The following is a 19,135-nucleotide window of genomic DNA, read 5'->3' on the forward strand; positions in this document are numbered from 1 at the left end:
ATATCACATGTTTTGCAATAAAATAATAATCACTCTGTATTGACGAATCTTTAACATTGTATTGTCACTTCAGCTATTTTTAAATACCCAGCTACATATTTTGTTTGGACTTTATTACAACGTGATAATATCGCGTCCCTATTATCGAATATCATTGAAATTTACGAGTTTACGTGTTGGTCGTGTTCTTTAATTATTGGTCATGGTACAAATTTGTCTGCTCCATATAGGTCCAAAAGTCATTTACCTTTTCGTCGCGATAACTGCGGGAACAGTGTTTACAGTAAAAATTATTATATTTAAATTGGTAACATGATATTATTTCGATGAATATTTTTCAGGGATAGCTCATAATGTATAATATAATTTGTAAAAAATACGACAAATTTACCAACGATATTATTATTTTTTCATAATTTATAATAATTTTAAAAAATTAATTGTACGTTGGTATCATTATAGGTAATTGTCATGATAAATTAATTTATTTTAACACATTTAAAAATATAAATTACACCATGATATAATATTATAATTGCTATGGTTTAATTGCTGCTAATTTTAAATAGTCGTTACAAATATGTAGGTCAATTTTTTTATTTATTTATTTTTATTTTATTTGATGACCAATGCGGGCGACCAATTTATTTGACATCAAATTTACCAAATGACCGATTTCATATGACCAATTTTACTGCGACCAATTTACTGCACCCGACAGAAAATTAACGAAAAACATTTATTTTGATAAAATTGAAAATTATACAGGCCACAGTGGCATTTGCAGTGTATTATAAAACTCAATAACTCAATAACTCTACACTTAAAACTCGAAATATTGCGTACATAATACAATTAGTGATAAAAGTTTTCATTTAACAATATAATATTCATAATTCTATAATATAATACGAGTGGAGCCAATTGTATTAGCAGTAGGCACGTCCTTGTTTGACGATAATAATTGACACAAAATCCCCAATGCATGACTGTTGGTCTTGAGAGGAGCTCAACGCAGTTATTGCCCTATATATTATATAGTTATTTTATTGAAAATTAAAATAATATTGTAACTTATTCCAATACAACAATACATTTACGAATAATATTTATAAGTTATAAGCATTATTTTTTGTGACTTGTTAGTTGTTATTATATTATCATAATGTTAATGGTTGTGAAATAATAAACATTTTACGCACACGATATAAACAACTATAAATATCAAACTAAAGGTATTTTAAAAACCTAATGAAAATATATACAAACAAAAATACATAAACAAAATGCTCTTAAATACTTACTAGTCTAAAGGGCTACCAGTTGTACCATCTCTGATTAAAGTTAACCGAAGTTTAATTGGCCGAATTTGCCCTGTTATAAACTTATAAACTCTGTTATCAGCTGATTAAGCGTAATCGAAGTGTAACCGTAGACGGTACAACTGAGTTTTTACTTGTTTAGAACGGGAATTTTCAAAGTATAGGTACCTGGTATATTATGTCCAAATATTATTGTATATTATAATATATTATTTATTTTAAATTTAATGGAGAAAAAGTTCACAAACAAATGTCTATAATATATTAATATTTGTTGTATAAAAATGTAATATAATACACTAGGTTTTTTTTTATAGTATTTCGCATTTTTAAATATTAAATTACAAAATGAATAGTTAAATTTTAAATACTTATAATTAATGTTGACGATGAGCGTTTGGTTATATTTATTATATTAGCTGTATTTCTATTATAATATATATATGTGTATGATAAGTTTCCGTACGCTTTTCCGAATTAAGCTTCACACGTCAATCTCATTCTAATTTCGAAAACCCCACTGGAAACACGCATATTACATAATTGCTTACAATCAAGTGCACGTTTTAAAATTCCCATTTTCGTTGTTATCCACGAGTGTTTCCGATTCGTCCAGGCAATGAAAACAATTATTATAATTATAATTATAATTATTTGGGAAAGTATTGAACTGTGACAGTTCAAAACTGGAGTAGACGTAATTAAAAGTGTATTTCCATGTACCTGTGGCGCAGCAACATAACAATTTATGCGTCATAGTATTAATATGGATTATGGATTGTAGTAGTATTGTATAAGCTTTAAATTATGTACATTTAATATTAGTGATAATATTAGTGATCAACTACTGCATAAATAGCTGAAAACACCTTTTTACTTTATTTGAAAACTATAAACATATAAATACATTTTCGATACGTTCCCCGATGTTATAAATTACGTGAAGAACTCTGTTGGTGTTATAACTTTTGTTTTTTTTTTAAATATGAAGCCTCATTTTTATGGTCAATAATTTAGTAGATATTTTTTTTAAAAATATTTATGTACTCCGAACGAATAGTTTTTCAATAGTTAATTAAATATTTATATTAAGGATAAAATTCCATAAAAATGGCTTTATAAAAATATAAATATATGTATACTATTCACTATAGGTATTTGGACCATTTTTATAAATTATGAATATGGATAGCTTAAACATCCTTAAGTAGCATAACAAATCTTAAAAATTTGAAAATATAGTCGTTAAGTATATTCAAAAATTCCAAAAATCAGATTTTGAATAACTGCATTATTGAAGAAGAAAAAGAAGGTGTGTATCCTGCTTGGTGAATCAACCATTTAATGATAATATTTCGAACTAAAATTATACGGTTTGTTTATTTCGTTTTGTGAACGTTTGCGATTTGGTCGGTAGCAGCGTTGGAGGCGGTCTAGTCAAGTACCTACCTATATTATTGTGGAGTTCGTCTCGGAATGGAAATTTGTCAACGGAAACTTGTTATTGTAGACGATTTGTTATTGAGGTTGACACATTAACATATAACACGCTGTAAAATGAAATATACGAGCAAAATAAATTTTGGTTGTGTTCGAAAAATACAGACTTGAAGATATTTTTCATATGAAATTCTCTAACGAGAATTTTTACTGTAATTTATTTTTGTCGGTTTTTCCTTACTTTTTATATTTATTTTTTTTATCATTATATAGTTCACTCGAAATAGAATATTTCAGTAAGGCGCGGCGGTGTCGGTTGTTCGATCTGGCTGCAGTCGTAACACATTATTAATTAGCACTGCACTTGTTTTAAACAGTAATAATAGTAATAGAAATAAAAATGAAAAAAAATCACTATTAATAATTGTTATATTACTCATGAATATTACAGTATTTTATTTCACTTAACCTGTACATGCGATAATACATTATATTATTATTATAGTGCAGGGTAACACTATTCAATAATATTGTTAAATTCGTTTTTTATTGTTTGAACACTTATAGTATACACTAACCACACAGTATCCTGTAAAAAAAAAACGTCCCTAATTGGCAGAGCTGACTTGTGGTCAGGGTCATATTTAGGTGGGAGGGAGGGGGGGTCTGAAATGAAAATTTTCACAGGACGTCAAATTTGGATGACTAAATTACTTATACCACCATTATTAACAATTTATTTATAAACTTTTGCGATTTGTAATTTTCGTTTGGTCCGACAGCTGTAGCTGATATAATATTATAATACATTATATTTACTTATTTATGGTATACATATCGTAATATTACTAATTCAAAATGCGTCGCTGCACCAAATACTATTACCTATTTGATTCAGTTCAGTAATTCAGTTGTAATATTATTTATCTTTATAACATTTTATGACCAGACGTCGTTCTATTGTGTGTTACAGGTATGGCATCACATGTGTCACGGGCACAAACCTAAAATTCAGGAACAGTGCAACATCCAACCGTGTTATTCCGACTGGTCAACAGGTGAATGGTCCAAAGTGAGTACAGAGTGATATTAAAATATTATTAACTATTAAGCAACTTATCGCTGTTGAGTGGTGCACACGAATCGCCTTACAAATATGTAAATATTATATAGGTATGGCTTTTTTCAAATAATGCATCTGGTAATTTTCGAAGGCAATTCGAGTGTCCTGTACATTATTATGGATACACTCGAATCGCATCCCATATCATACTCATATTATAAATTGTATTGTCCGATTTTCGTAACATAGGTACGATGATAAAACGACCGTGAAAAACTAGAATAGAACAGGTAAAATAATATATACGATATAGATTTATTAATATATTCTTTTGAGTATTATTGACTGGTATAAGTACATTTAGAGTTTTGAAAAATCTATTCATATTTTCTGATGTGTATATCTAAAGACAATTCGAGTGTGTCCGTTGAGAGACTATTATTATATTCCGGATTATATCGGTTTATCCGCGCCGTCTTATATACATTTTAATACAAACATAATATTATTATTATGCCCACGAAAAATATAATACAGCCTAGAGGAAGTTGTCTCTAATATTATTAAATTTAAATTAAATAATATTTAATATTACATTCGTTTGTGGGCAATTGCCGTGTTCACGTACCGTTCAATTAATATTGCAGTGTTCGGCGACTTGTGGCGACGGAATGCAAATCAGAAACATCACTTGCAAATCGAAACAAAAGTACCTGACTTGCGACCCGATGACCGAGCCCAGGCGGACCAAGACTTGTTCTGCAAAATTGCCATGCTACCGTAAGTTCAGTAAAATAAAAAATATATTACATCATATTTTATTATATTTATGTCATTAGTTATTAGTTATTACTTATTACCTATACCCACTACCCAGTGTGTTTTATTAAGAACGCCGGATTTAATTTTGTTGTAACTTTAACGCGGAAACTCGAATTAAGCAAAACAAATTGTATGAACACGTAGAATATATACTTACCCACCCATTGATGTATGGGAAATAACATCGGACATGTCCACCTCGGTTACGACAGCTGCAAGCTTCAATTCTGGACACAACATTTACAATCACTCGTCGAAACATCTCTGCAGGTTCAATTTTACCAATAACTTGGACGAATTTCTTCTTTAAGTGCTTTAATATGCTTCGTCGTCGGTTTTCATAGACATGAGCTTAGGTACGGCCAATAATAAAAAAAACCTGTTAAGACCAGCTCTGGTCTCCGATTCGTGCGAAAGAAGTCGGCCCTCGAATTCCAACAGTGTACCACCATTCTGTTGGAACCATATTATGTGGTGACCACCGTGTCAATATCTTGTAAATTCTGGTCACTAGAAGTCTGTAACCATATGTTGGGTAACCACGTGATTGAAATCCTGCATTGTGAAGCACCCTGTGTCCATTATAATATATCGACGTCAGACCTTGCGATCTAACTGCTCGATATACTTTCGTGTACGCTATATAACTAATGAGTAATAACTATAAACACCAAATATTTTACTATAATGTCACAATATAAGTACGAGAACATAATATTACACGTTCGTTTCTGTGTATACATGTGAGGAGGTATTATTTTCCTACCACGGACGGCGCGGGGAATTTGTGACAAGCGGTCGAATAATAATGGTCCGAAGATAAATTCGCTCGTTGTTCGAACTATATATAAGTACACGGATGGTGGTGCGCGCATGCGCGTGTGCGTGATCTGTATTTGTTTTGAGGGGAATTCGCCCCACGGGAACGATACTTTTCATTTTGAAAGTCTCGCGACATGTATGCTGACAGCTGGACTAGCAGCGGGGTTGCATGTCAAAAAATGGAAAACTCAATGTGTTACCGTCGTTGTGGTCGGCCTCAATTTGTCGTGGGAAAAATCTCGTCGAGATACCCAAACGAATTTATTATTGAACGGGTGGAACAGCATCATCGCCCATGCCGCACACACAATGTGTGATGATGTATATAATATTATTATGTATACGGCCCAGCCCGGAGAGACCTTCGACGTGAATAAATATAATCATAAAACACGGAGATCGGTTAAAGTCCGTTTTATTTTCGATTACAAAACCACGACGGTGGTAGTAAAACGGCGATTTTAAATTACATTTTTTCATACTGCTATAGCTGTAAAGCGGTCGATAACGATATAAACCCGCTCGGCTCGACGCGCATAAACCCTTTTCGCCTTCGCACTCAGACCTTAAAAAAAATATAAGTATTATAACGCCCGTGGAACTGTGCAAGTTTAGACTGGCCGGTCATAACCGTTGTGAAATTTGCTCGAAGGCTAATCGAATCATTCCCCATATCGTTTTTATTGGGCCGTTCCATTCATTTGTAGTAAAAATAACACTTTTACGCGTTCAATCTTCACTCTGGCCAAACAATCCCGAATCCCGTAATTTGTTTTTCTTTTCGTCGAAATACTCCATCAAAGCTATATATATTTTATACCAACACTCATATCATACTTTGTATATGTATAAAATAATATAATAATATATAATATTATATTATATTATAGGCGTATCGTCACCCTTCCGCAGAAGACGTGAGTGGGTCGAGTATATGACAGGGCCGAGAACTTATTATTTAGATTAGCGTATAATATAATATATTATAATATATCGCTCGAAGGGTTAGGTAACGTAATAAACTATTAGGTTACGTATACGTCACGTCGTCATCCCAATTGATCAATACTGCAAATATGTCTTGTAAATTTAAATTTTTTTTCTAGATTAGAACTAAATAACAAGTAGTTTAATCATATTCAGTAAACACATATAATACATCAATTTGGTTGTTTTACAGTAATAGTTTGTTTATACTTTTACAGAAATACATTTTATAGTTAAGTGCCGTAAATAATATCACATATTTTATCAATAGGGTTCAGAACTTCTTGCATACACATTTTTTTTTGTGTAGATTGTAGAATATTTAAGATGATAATACATTAATAGTTTTGTAAAGTTATATAGAAAGTTTCACTTTTTATATTGTTGCATTGTATGACTTAAATTAAAAAAAATTATTATATTCGAAAAGTGTAAGCATTTTTAACAATTACTATTAACATAGATACTTTATATTTTTCATATTATACACATAATATTATAACGTTTCCCTGTTTTTTTTCAAATGTAGAGAATTTTTCGGTAATTTTAATTGCATATTTGCATGCATTTTTCGAACACTTTTAGTGAATAAATCCCTATTTATCAATCATTTATTTTATTGATGCACCGAAAGCTTCGTAGATAATCTTCTATCACAAAAATCTTCACTATGTTTATGCGTTGTTTAAAATTTATACAATATGTAATATCCCTACTCCCTAGTAATAATTATATTGATTAATCAAAAGTTTAAACTGTAGTATTATTGTGAGCGAAGGTTGTAACACTTTTAACTAATTTCATCTGTTCATCATCTGTTTCAAATGGTTAAATTTTTGGAATAAATGCTTCACATTTTAAGAATAGCACCTAAGTCTACAAAAATAAGTATTTTTACGTTTTATAATTGGACATTCGCTCAAAATGTTACCTTAAATCTTAACAGTTGCTTTAAAATATTTTGAACAATGTCCGTTATGGTGAGTTTAAATTCGTTTACGTTTTAAAATTCTCATAATGTTTACCTATATTATTATTGTACATGAAAAATAACAAAAGTTGTAAAATTTGATAGATACGATAATATAATATTCGTATACTATAATATAATTGTATCGTTTTCTCAATAAACGAATACTGGTATTTGCTGATGAAATTCAACGAAACAATGGAACAGTAAAATGTTGGTCGGTAAAATGCTTAAAATTGTACTATAAAACTTTATATTATTTCCAAAAATAATCGTCAAAAAAAGAATATAATACTCTTCGTTTGACCAACATAATAAATCAACGTATCGTGTTTTCGATTGTTTATTTTACTTGCTATATTGTTACTTAATGCCGTGTTTGTTTTTGCCACACGTGATGTTGCAGACGAAAATTTCGACGCAGACTCGGATTTCCAAGTGTCGTCGAAATCGAGTTTTTCACAAGCCCTCGCTCAGCGATTGATCGGCCAACAAAAAACTTCCCCGCACACACTGTAAACTTTTAACGCCCACATTTGCACGCACGACGATTTATTTAACTGATAATGATATGTTTAGGTTCGTCTCCGACAATTGGAGCCCATGCAGCGTCACGTGCGGCGATGGTATCAGGACGAGAAAGGTGTACTGCAAAGCTCATTTAGATTACACTCAGATCATGACCAAGTTAACAGACGACGCGTGCGTCGGTCCCAAGCCACCGGAGGTGGAAAAATGCTTCTCGGTGCCCTGCTCGTTGAACAAAATGTAAACCTTGTCGCCGATTTATGTTTTTTTTTTTAAACTATACGAGTTTATTATAATGTTATAACTATAATGTCTCGTCGTGATCAATAATATTGTATTTCAGATTTGATCAAAATGAGAGGTCCATCAGGGACGGATACGCGGACGCCAGCTCCGATGATTTCAACCCACCGAAAGTCGCCCCCGGTTCGTTTGGTAAAACATACTCTTGGAAAAGAGAAGGCTTTACGCATTGCAGTGCTTCTTGTCTTGGAGGTTAGATTTGTATTGCCTGGACCATTTAAGGTTACGATAAGCGATTCATTACTGGTTTCGATATAGTGAAATAAAACATCAATTATTACAATAATAATATTTCGATGTTTTCAATACTACAATATTTGTTGTATTATTTCAATAATTAATGTACGTCTATTTATTATGTTAGCGTTATCGAGTTATAAATAACATTATGTTTGAGTATTCCTAGTAAAACGCTGTGCTTCAGCTACAATATACGTCTGCGTAAAACGCGATTTCATTATAAAATTTGAATTAGTTTAAACTATATTCTAATATTATAGTGACCGCTATTGATTTCGGTCAAAAATGTATTGTAAATCGTATTATGTGTTTTATAGTAGTGAAAACTTGAGGCTTCGAGTTGTGTACAGTTTTACGTAAGGAGTATTTTTCTTAGACAATGACAATAGTAATATAGACGACGATAATATTATTACCAATCATCATGTTGAAACTTTTGATAAACGATTATTGTTATTTTTGTTTTGGTGTATTATAGGCGTACAAGAATCGTTGGTGCTGTGCGTACGCGAAGAGGACAAGAAAATCGTCTCCCCGTACTTGTGTTCCCGAAACGATCAACCTGAAGTACTGACGCAGACGTGCAACGACCAACCCTGCCCACCCCGGTGGAACGTTAGCGATTTCCAGCCGTGTTCGCAGAGCTGCGGCATCGGACTTCAGATGCGCGAGGTCAACTGCATACACGAGGTGACCGAAGGGAACACAGCTATCGTGCCGAACAACATGTGTCCACAACCCCCACCCACAGACCGGAAGCAATGCAACATGATAGACTGTCCCACGGAATGGCGGACTTCCGAATGGTCGAAGGTACGTGCCCATAACCGCTGTGACGGCGGTCTTACATTTCAAATTAAGGGCAGGTATTTTGAAATATACCTCCGCGTGTTTAAAATTGGCTGTTGAAAGTATTTTATATTTTCGTATTTCAAATAATAACTATATATATTTTGCATATTATTTTAAACACTTAAGCACCGTATTTTACACTTAATTCGTTGTCCTATCACGTCTTTTGTATTTTATGTATAGTTAAGCTTATAAGAGTCTATTATGTCCATTATTTTTAAGTCTATCATGGTGACATGAACATATGATACGTAACACAATTGATTTTATATATGATATGTTTGCTTAGCAGCTGAAATATAAAACTTTGTAATTTTGGTAAATTGATAAGTTTCTTGAAATACTGGAACTTTAAAGAATTTCGTATATTATTTTGAAAAACTTATTTTTTTACACTACTGAGACCGACTAGGCTACACTCAGATTTATTTTACAATTAGGCCTGAATAGTAAAGTATTTTTCTTAAGTTATTTTGTTCCATATTTTCTGAGTTAATATTATTTCACTTATAGTTTAAGTTAATGAATCGTTATGTTATTGTTAACGTACCAATTTCTTACAAATGTGTATGGTATTGCTATAATTTTCGGATCAACTAACTCTATGTATATCATTCAATGAATAATCTTGACGTATTCGTTCTTTATTTTTTATAGTGTAGTAAAAAGTGTAACGGTGGCGTCAAAACCAGAGTGGTAGAGTGCGTGCAGAGAATTGCCCACGGGCACATCATAAACCGGCCGGACACGGATTGCGGCACCGACAAGCCACTCAACAGCAGACTGTGCAATCCGAACGCTTGCAGTTCGCAGGAAGCGGTCATGGTGTCAGACGTGGCCCAGAAATACGAACAGGCTACCACCGAGGAGGACGTCATGCTTAAAGTTGGCGGTGAGGCGACGGTGTACAGAGGGGTGGAAATGAAGATGCGGTGTCCCGTCAACAAGAGGTATCTATAATATCATAAGTGTGCGCAGGTACTCCTCAAAGGAGGCAACACCCCAAAAGACCTAATCGAACCAGAAGTTCAAACAACCCTCTCCCCAATTATAGATTTTCAGCCTTTGATATTTGAAATTTATCCTAACATAAAATTATAGACGTGCAAGATATATTATAACATACTAATATATATATTCTTAATAATAATGTCATTAAATAACAATATAGTATAAAAATATAATTTTAATATTTCAACTTATGTGATAACAACCAATTAATGCCTCTAAGAATACTAAATAATTATTTCCAAAATAATTTATTTCATGTTTTAAAAACGTCTATAGATTCTTCAAAATCAGATCTTGATCTTGTTCAATAAATATATTTAAGAGTCTGTGGGTATACGCAGTCGGTATTGTCACAGAAAAAAACAGTAACCACTGTCAGTGGCATGCCCAGCGAGGTTCCCCCCCCCCCAACGGAAAATTCTGGGTACGCCACTTTCCACTGACCACTGCTAAAGCTGTCTTATGAATGTATAATGTACAAAATAAATATTAATACGATTAATCTTTTTATTGAATATTGAAAATATTTTTATAAAATAGTAAATAGATACCTACTTTGTTGGGAGATCTCGCATGGAAGGCAGATGCCCCCCTGCGCACGATTATCTATAATATAACAGTATCACCATTGATAAAAATACAATAATGTATAATATTAATTAATCAATGGTATTACTATACGCACATATTATTATTACGTACCAACGAGTATTATCTAATAATAATGATCAATGACGTCACACTATAATATATCAGCCAATCAGTCTGCAGATATGTAGCGGGTGTAAACTACACGGCGTTTTTGGTCTGAAGTGCACTCGGTGCAGCCCTCTAGAGTTTCGTGTTATAATATAAAGGATATAATCTAAATCTATCGCATCTTATTGTTTTCGACCATTGTTATTATGAACGCAGTGCATAAAACGAAACGTGACCGCCGGGGACGTGGGTCGTCGGGTCAACGCGAGTTTATTTCGTTTGTCGATGACGTAAAGACATTTTTTGTGAATTCATTTAATGTCTTGATCCACGTATACCCAACCTGTATACTAGATAAGTTAAAATGTTTAACTTAATACGCTTAATGTAATTTAGATGCCAGCGAGTATACGAAGAATTTTTTTTTTATATATTATACTATGGTGCTGGCAGGTGTGTCATTGTCGGGATGTAAGGGAATGAATTTGCATCAATGCATCCTATATAATATAATTGATTTTTATATTTTACAGATTTTTTATTGAAATTAATAAACTCTTTTTTAATACGAATAACATAATTTTGATGGTTTTAGGCATTTTTGATGATAAAAGTGATCATTTCAATTCGAACATCGACCCGATTTATATATCGTGTTTATTGAACAATAATATTATTATAATTTGCATATAATATATATCGTGACCAATATTAATGGGTTACAGGGGGAAAATACAGTGGTCAAAAGACGGTCAGGCGTTGCAAAATGGCAAGAAAGTTCGGATATCGAAAAAGGGCATACTCAAGATCCGGGCCACCACGTACTCAGACCGAGGGACATACACGTGTATTGGTATGTTACATAGAAATTCAACAGTAAAATATTCTGTTATTAGTTATTTCATAGGTATATATTATGCTATATTCATATTGTATCGAACAAAGTAGGGTGATCCTTTATCGTAAACCAAGGCACCAGACTACGTCTTAAAAAGTAGAAAGAATTCTACTATTATTGTTTTAATGGTAAGGCCAAGTATTGATTGGTATATAAATGTAAAGTAATAAGTTGTAATACTTAAACGTATGTAAACAAAATCTACTAAACATTTCTAAAATATTATACCCGGTTCGCGATAGACAAATCACTCTATAGTCTGTATAGTCATGTAGGTACCTAATATATAAACAACCTTTTATTTTTTTGTATAGCTGGTAACGCCCAAGCTACAATGAACATCAACATCAAACCCCAGCCAGGAGAGTTTCCTAGTTCCGAAGAAATCGACAAGCCTTTGAACCAACAAGACCCAGGTACGATTTACGTACTATCACTGCCAGTTGTTTTTACTCCCTACCGTTCGACTGAAAACTAAATTTATTATTTTTTAAACATAATTGTAGATATTATAATATTATAATGTGTTATTGTACCTAAATATAGTTACAGGGAACAGGGATACATAAGTATTTAGGTAACTATTGGTTTTGACAAGTATTGTGTGGGTTTTTCAGACAGCGAAGCTCGTTTAGTTTATATAGCATAGATAGTTTTATATTTCAAATTTAATATAGAGTATAAATTGCAGTTTAAAGAGGTTATTTTTTAAATTTTAGACCAATACGTGCTAATACTTGTTTTAGAGCAACACGCGGATTTAATAATTAAAAGCAGCTAAAAAATTAAAACTGTTTACTTTAAATTATATAATTATATATACTTTAAATAATCGATGTAGATACCTAAGTACCTAACAATAAATTATATCACAGTATCACACAGAGCTATTCAGAATCATTATACGACTGTTTTAACATTGTCGTATTAGATATAAGGTTACTAAGGTTTATAATACTATTTAATTCTCCCATTCCTCCCCATCTTCAGCAACATTTTTGTGTCAAAACACATTTTTATTCGTGTATAGTCACACCACTGTTGTTTTGTATAATATATGATGTTAATTTATTATTGTTGTAACAATTTATTTATACGTCATGACTTTATATTCGTCTAAAGGCATGAACCCTTCGTACGCGAATCCACAAGGGATAGAACCATCATTTGACATCAGCCACGAACGCATCAAAGGCGAGCACAATCGCGAACAGAAGCACAAACAGTCACGACAGAAAGCTACCACGATTCAGTCTACCGTAACGAGTACGGCGTCCTCCGAAAAACACGTAGTGGCAAGTATCTTCTTGATTTTGACTTTTTTTTTCCATTTAACTTTTTTTTTTACTATCGATTTTTAATATTATATTACTATCTGATCTAACCTGACCTGTTTTCCCCCGAAATTGATTATACCGTTTAAGAACAACGTCGTTGGCGCATATACACACGAGTATTATACTATACCCGATTCTTATATAGATATTGTGTATGACTATATAGTATAGTTGGTACATTACAACGTTTCTTTGTGTCTGTGAACAGGAAACAGAGAAAAATGCTATAGACGTCTCCCCAAAACCCACCACTTCCGGAAGTTCACGAAACTTGCCTCACCTTCACAGTCTTCTTTTTAACCTCAAGGTGAGATAAAGGAAAATAAAACTGAATTTCCTGGGTTATCACCGTAGATGATTAGCTCCCTTACATCTATTAATATAATGTATATATTATTATTACACTTTGTTGCACATTCCGTTGACTTTAATACATAATAGTGTTTTATTTTAATTATTATTAATCACACATTCACACACCTAAACACACACACACACACACATTATTATATTACTCGAATATTATAATGATATAATATTATATAGTTTAGCCAACCCTATACAATACCATCACCACTTTTTGCCTATTATTATTATCTCACAATTAAACCCTTGCATGTATATAATATAAGTACGCATTTGGTTTTGTTTATTTGAATCCTGTACTTCATACCTAATATTAACGCACCATCTATTTCCCTAAACATCACGTTATTTTGTTTGAGTTGTGCCGTTACACGTAAATTTATGAGCCTGGGGAAAGTTTTGTTTCATTTTCCATCGGCAAAACATCTTGACAATCATTCATACTAATAAAATGAGTAGGCTCTGTGGCCGTTTCAGGGTGTGAGCAACGCACGAGTGAATAGAATGTTTATGGAAGAACCGGCGAACCCAGCTCCAGAAATCGAAACCAGCACCGAGGACATGTTTGGCAAACCCGTTTTGCTCGGCAAAGGTACCTATCATTGACTATAATACGCAGAGGGATGTTTATTAATATTTTAACACTAATAATAGTATTGTAGTTTTGTGATAGTAATATTGTAACTAATTAAAAGAATAATTAAACACAAACTAATGTTTCCCGCTGTAGGTGACCGGAAGAGCGTAAAATTCGAATGGGTCATCACGGAATGGTCGGACTGCTCCCCGCCTTGCGGAGGAAACGGTTTTCAGGTACGGTTTTGTCTTCTTTTGCTACAATGGCGTAGGTATTTATTATTTATATCGTTGGCGGTGAACTATGCCACTCGGCAACATATATTTAAAAAATACATTGTTCCTGTTGTCACATAAACATTTGTCTTCTCGCAGATGAGAGCAGCCCACTGCATGGTCAAACTAAATAATATGACACAAAGCGTGGACAACAACTTGTGCGAGGACGCCCGGCTGCCGACCCCCGTTACCATACAAAAGTGCGAGACAGATGATTGTCCGCAGTGGTCGGTGACCGAATGGAAACCGTGTGAGGAGTCCAAGTGTTTCACCTGGAATACTGGTGCGAAAATAAACTTATAATATATCATAGTACCTATATATTACACAAGCGGTATTTGGTAAAAATGCAAAATGATCTTACATTTATCCCCCCCCCTCTCCAACCACATTTGTGTATTACTATAGAGATTAATTATTTTAAACTTGCTATTTCTTCAGATAATAAAAACATTTTTGTCTGTTTTGTGGGAGGGAGAGGGAGAAACAGTTTATCCGTTATTGTTATTAAAATACGCATAAAGGCACTTAATGGGCGTATTAATAAAAAATAATGCCATAGGCAAACCAAGTTGGAAATTTGATAATTATTTAACATTAACAAGTATTGAAGTAGACAATTAAATTGTATTAAGATTGGCCATAACTAGGTATTTAGGCAATGTTAACGTTACAAACTTACAGTAATACTAGTAAAACTAAACAAGTTAAACTCAGTTCAGTAGTATTGTGACGATTACGTTGTCGTAATAAATATGATAACATAATTAATAATAACAGAATAGATGTCGAAAAATGAGTGAAACACTTATGAAGAAAAAATCAATCGTAAAAAAATAAGAACGAAATTACAATAAAATCTTGACTTAATAGGAATACAATTTGGAACTTGAAGGATTTAAGAAGTCTAAGGTTATAAATTATAATATTATCTAAAATTTACAATACTGATTTGCTCGTATATACGATATTTGGTCAAGTATTATTAATAATTACTATGTCAACTATCTAATTTTCTGAAGAAATTTGGCATTTTAATATCATCCAAGATATTATGTAGTCAATGACTGATTTTCATCGTCGACGGTAACATATTGATCATATATAAATATATAATAGATTAAATATACATAAACATATTTGATATTACATTTAAGTATTGTATGTTACCGACAATCCACGATTACTAGGTAAAGCATGGTTTTACTAGTTAATGCATTTATTGATCGTACTCACTAAAAGCTGAAAAGCATAATTTTATTCTAGTAATTACTATAATTTATACAACATAGGAAGAAAATCATGACAGTATAAACTAAATTCTGATTGATCCATAACCGAAACTACAACATTATTTTTTACTTTAATAATTAAAAAATGAATTATATTAAATATACTTAATTACGCATTAATTTGTTTATTGACATGATTTATTTTGTTAAAAATTATAATTAAGTATACATTATTAAAAAAAAATACTGATAATTATTTAGATTGTTTATACATAAAAAAAATAATAATTTAAGAAAATGAACTATTGTTTATTTGCATAACCTGAACTATTGTGCTACCTATAATTCTACTAACAAATATATTTACATATCGTGTGTTCCAAATGAAATTACTAAAACAACCATAAGCCAATCTGTTGTTCAACTTTCATTGTCACGGGGAAGGTACTTTTGAGATACAATTGCCAGAAAAAATGTACAACGAAAAATGTGTCATCACACGTCAATCAAATATAATAATACTATGAAGGTAGTAGAAGATGCCACAAAAGTTACACGATGTGCAAATAATGTATAATTGAAATTTTCAAACAAAATCAATGTATGTTATTAAAGTATAAACAAAAGTTTAGTTTAATTTAACATAGGTTAATATAGCTAAGTTTTGAATTTTTAAATACGTATTAGAAAAATACAATTATATTGGTTATGGATCAATCAGATTTTACTATCATAATTTGTACAAAACGTTTTTTTTTTTTATAAACGGCCGAATAAAATTAATGAATTTCAGCTTTTACCGAGAATGGTTAGTAAATGGTAGAAAACCCTAGAAAAACCCATAGCTTTACCCAGATTTATTGGGCTTTGTCGGTTACATAATAATATATATACGTATTATAGCCTCCTAGTTGTTTTCGTCGACCTATAGATCTGCCCGTTAATATTTAACGTTATTTAAATTTTTAAACACGTCAACCCCTTTTTTCCACTTTGCGCAGCGATGCAGAGGCGAAACGTGTACTGTCAGAATTCGGATGGAGCCACTATATCGGACGAGGCGTGCCACGGGATCGAAAAGCCGGTGAACCGGAAGGAATGCTACAACGATCAGTGCAAAGGCACTTGGAAAGTGGGCGAGTGGTCCGAGGTAAGTGTCTGCAGTGAGTGTGTGGCGCGCGCGCGTATAGGTGCTGCGTGTGTACGGGTGACGTCGATAAATAATGCAACCGAGAAAAAAAGTGAAAAAGGAAGAAAAAATAAAATAGCAAGAAGAAAGAATAAGGGATAAAAATCGAGTTTTTCGATTCGCGTCGTCGTCACTGTCAATTATAAGTAGTTATTTGCGACCGTACATACACCGCCGAGCGGGGGTGCGTGCGTTATCTCAATTTGCGACGCGTCTAGATGAAACTGTCGCGCGATGGTCGATAAACGCGCTGGACCACTTTTGAAGCTGTGTAGAGTGTGCGTGCGTTTGCGTGTTCACTCGTTTTTTACCCACAAATCACTATGATATTAACCTATACTGCAGCTGCAGTCCTGCAGAACATATACCTTCGGTTTCCTAAAATTCCACGAACAACGACTTTATTTTATTTTTATCCGCATCAATTATTCAACTAGAACGGTCCGGCAATCTGATTACACTCTAATTTTTCGTTTTCAAAACAAAAAATAATAATAATATATAAAACGTAATTTGTTATAATAACATGCTCACATTGCCTCTCTCTCAATCTCGCTCCCTCTTCCTCTCACTCTTTCATTCTCTCTCTCTCTCTCACGCGTGAGTGCACGCACACACACATAATTTGCGCGCACGTCACAAACACTGCATAAGTGTGTGAAATTTCGACTCGCATACAAATAAGGTAGGAAATCAACTTTTGACGTGCGTAGAAAACACTCGCACGAGTAACGTCAATCTTCGTCTATATTAAATGTATTACCTATCATTATAATATTTCCCCTGCAGTAGTATTATAATATTGTATTGGTATACACCGAGGTGGTTTTAAACATAATTTTTGTTTATTTCTGTTCTACGACACATTGATTCGATTTCTGTGTCGTGTGAAATCAGTAAATTATATCTACATAAACGCGATTTACGTTTAAAGGATACGACACGCATAGATATGCGACGTATATATATTAATTTTGTACAATTAATGTGACGTGTTATTATTTTTTCTGTCCACAATATTTTATTTTGAATAATATATCAAATGCTGCATTAATTTCAGAACGAAAATGTTGAACGTCAAATATTTTTTCTCTAAAAGATATTGCACAATGATCTACAATATAATATAAATAATTTAAGTTAAAATGATAAAGTTTGGCAGGCAGTTATTATTATATAATTATACTCAAGCGTTTCAAAAGTTTTTAATTTATCATTAACAATTCAAATTTCCCGCCTGAATTTTCTGTTTCGTTTGAAATTATATAGTGCTCTGTGATACCCAAGTTACCTAATTAAGTGTATAAATATTTGATTTTTATTAAAAATATTTTTGCAAATAGATGGTTTATGTTTCTAAACGTTTATGTAGTACTGTAACATAACTAATCATACAATACAAAAATTAAATTCTAAAACTTAATTTAAAATTTAGTTGACGATTCATGAATATTTTTTGTTTAAAAATTTTACCCAAATTTGGGTATTATGTATCATACTTAAAATTAGTATGCCATGGTGTTTGTTGTGGTTTTATACTTTTATCTGTTTAAATTAATTTAAAAAGTAGGACATATTATAGCTATATATGTAGGTAGGTGGAAAATATAAACTACTTAGTAAACAACACCTATTTTCATATAGGTACTCTATACTTAATGTATCATTGTCCCAATTATGGCGGACATGTTATTTTGTCATAAATTTTGTCGTTAAAAATCATGTTTTTAACCCCGTATATGTTTATTTACAGGTCATGCTGATATTAAACTAATTACAAAGACAATTCGTAGATAAGTAAATATATAAATTGAATAGAAAAAATAGTTACGGCGATACGGTTACGTTATAATTTAACTATACATTTCACGGAATATAAATGTCAGATATTAAATGTAAACCTACCTACACGCAGTTAATACATTATTGAAAAAGAATCATAATACATAATATTATTATACTTACAAATATTTATAATCACAGATTGACTTAAATTTCAAATAATTTATTGACTTATTTAGGCCCATTATTATTATGATATTTAAGTCCTACAGCACCATTTACAATATAACAATGATAAGTAGGGTTATTTAACCAAGGTGATTTTAACTGACATAATATAACATTGTTCTTATCGTAAATTGTATTATTTTTATATAGGAATAGTTATGAGAACCAAAAAAAATGTCATGATATAAA

General features: G+C 32.2%; 1 protein-coding gene across 6 annotated transcripts in view; it reads left to right on the forward strand.

The window, feature by feature from the left end:
* Positions 1–19,135, forward strand: part of LOC132939579 (ADAMTS-like protein 1) — a 204,014-nt gene that overhangs the window by 181,954 nt on the left and 2,925 nt on the right. For 3 of the 6 annotated variants that reach the window (XM_061006828.1, XM_061006831.1, XM_061006829.1), the window contains exons 9-23: positions 3,736–3,834; positions 4,473–4,605; positions 7,833–7,941; positions 8,006–8,194; positions 8,298–8,449; positions 8,976–9,310; positions 10,007–10,299; positions 11,785–11,912; positions 12,272–12,373; positions 13,080–13,252; positions 13,503–13,601; positions 14,120–14,252; positions 14,391–14,473; positions 14,612–14,798; positions 16,749–16,897. In XM_061006828.1, coding sequence (XP_060862811.1) covers positions 3,736–3,834; positions 4,473–4,605; positions 7,833–7,941; positions 8,006–8,194; positions 8,298–8,449; positions 8,976–9,310; positions 10,007–10,299; positions 11,785–11,912; positions 12,272–12,373; positions 13,080–13,252; positions 13,503–13,601; positions 14,120–14,252; positions 14,391–14,473; positions 14,612–14,798; positions 16,749–16,897 — 2,364 coding nt within the window. Of the gene's footprint in view, positions 1–3,735; positions 3,835–4,472; positions 4,606–7,832; positions 7,942–8,005; positions 8,195–8,297; positions 8,450–8,975; positions 9,311–10,006; positions 10,300–11,784; positions 11,913–12,271; positions 12,374–13,079; positions 13,253–13,502; positions 13,602–14,119; positions 14,253–14,390; positions 14,474–14,611; positions 14,799–16,748; positions 17,961–19,135 lie in introns of those variants that run through there. The other 3 variants (XM_061006830.1, XM_061006833.1, XM_061006832.1) reach the window with 3 other exon arrangements.

This window comes from Metopolophium dirhodum, chromosome 2 (assembly GCF_019925205.1).
Source record: "Metopolophium dirhodum isolate CAU chromosome 2, ASM1992520v1, whole genome shotgun sequence".
In the NCBI taxonomy this organism is placed as follows: Eukaryota; Metazoa; Arthropoda; class Insecta; order Hemiptera; family Aphididae; genus Metopolophium; species Metopolophium dirhodum.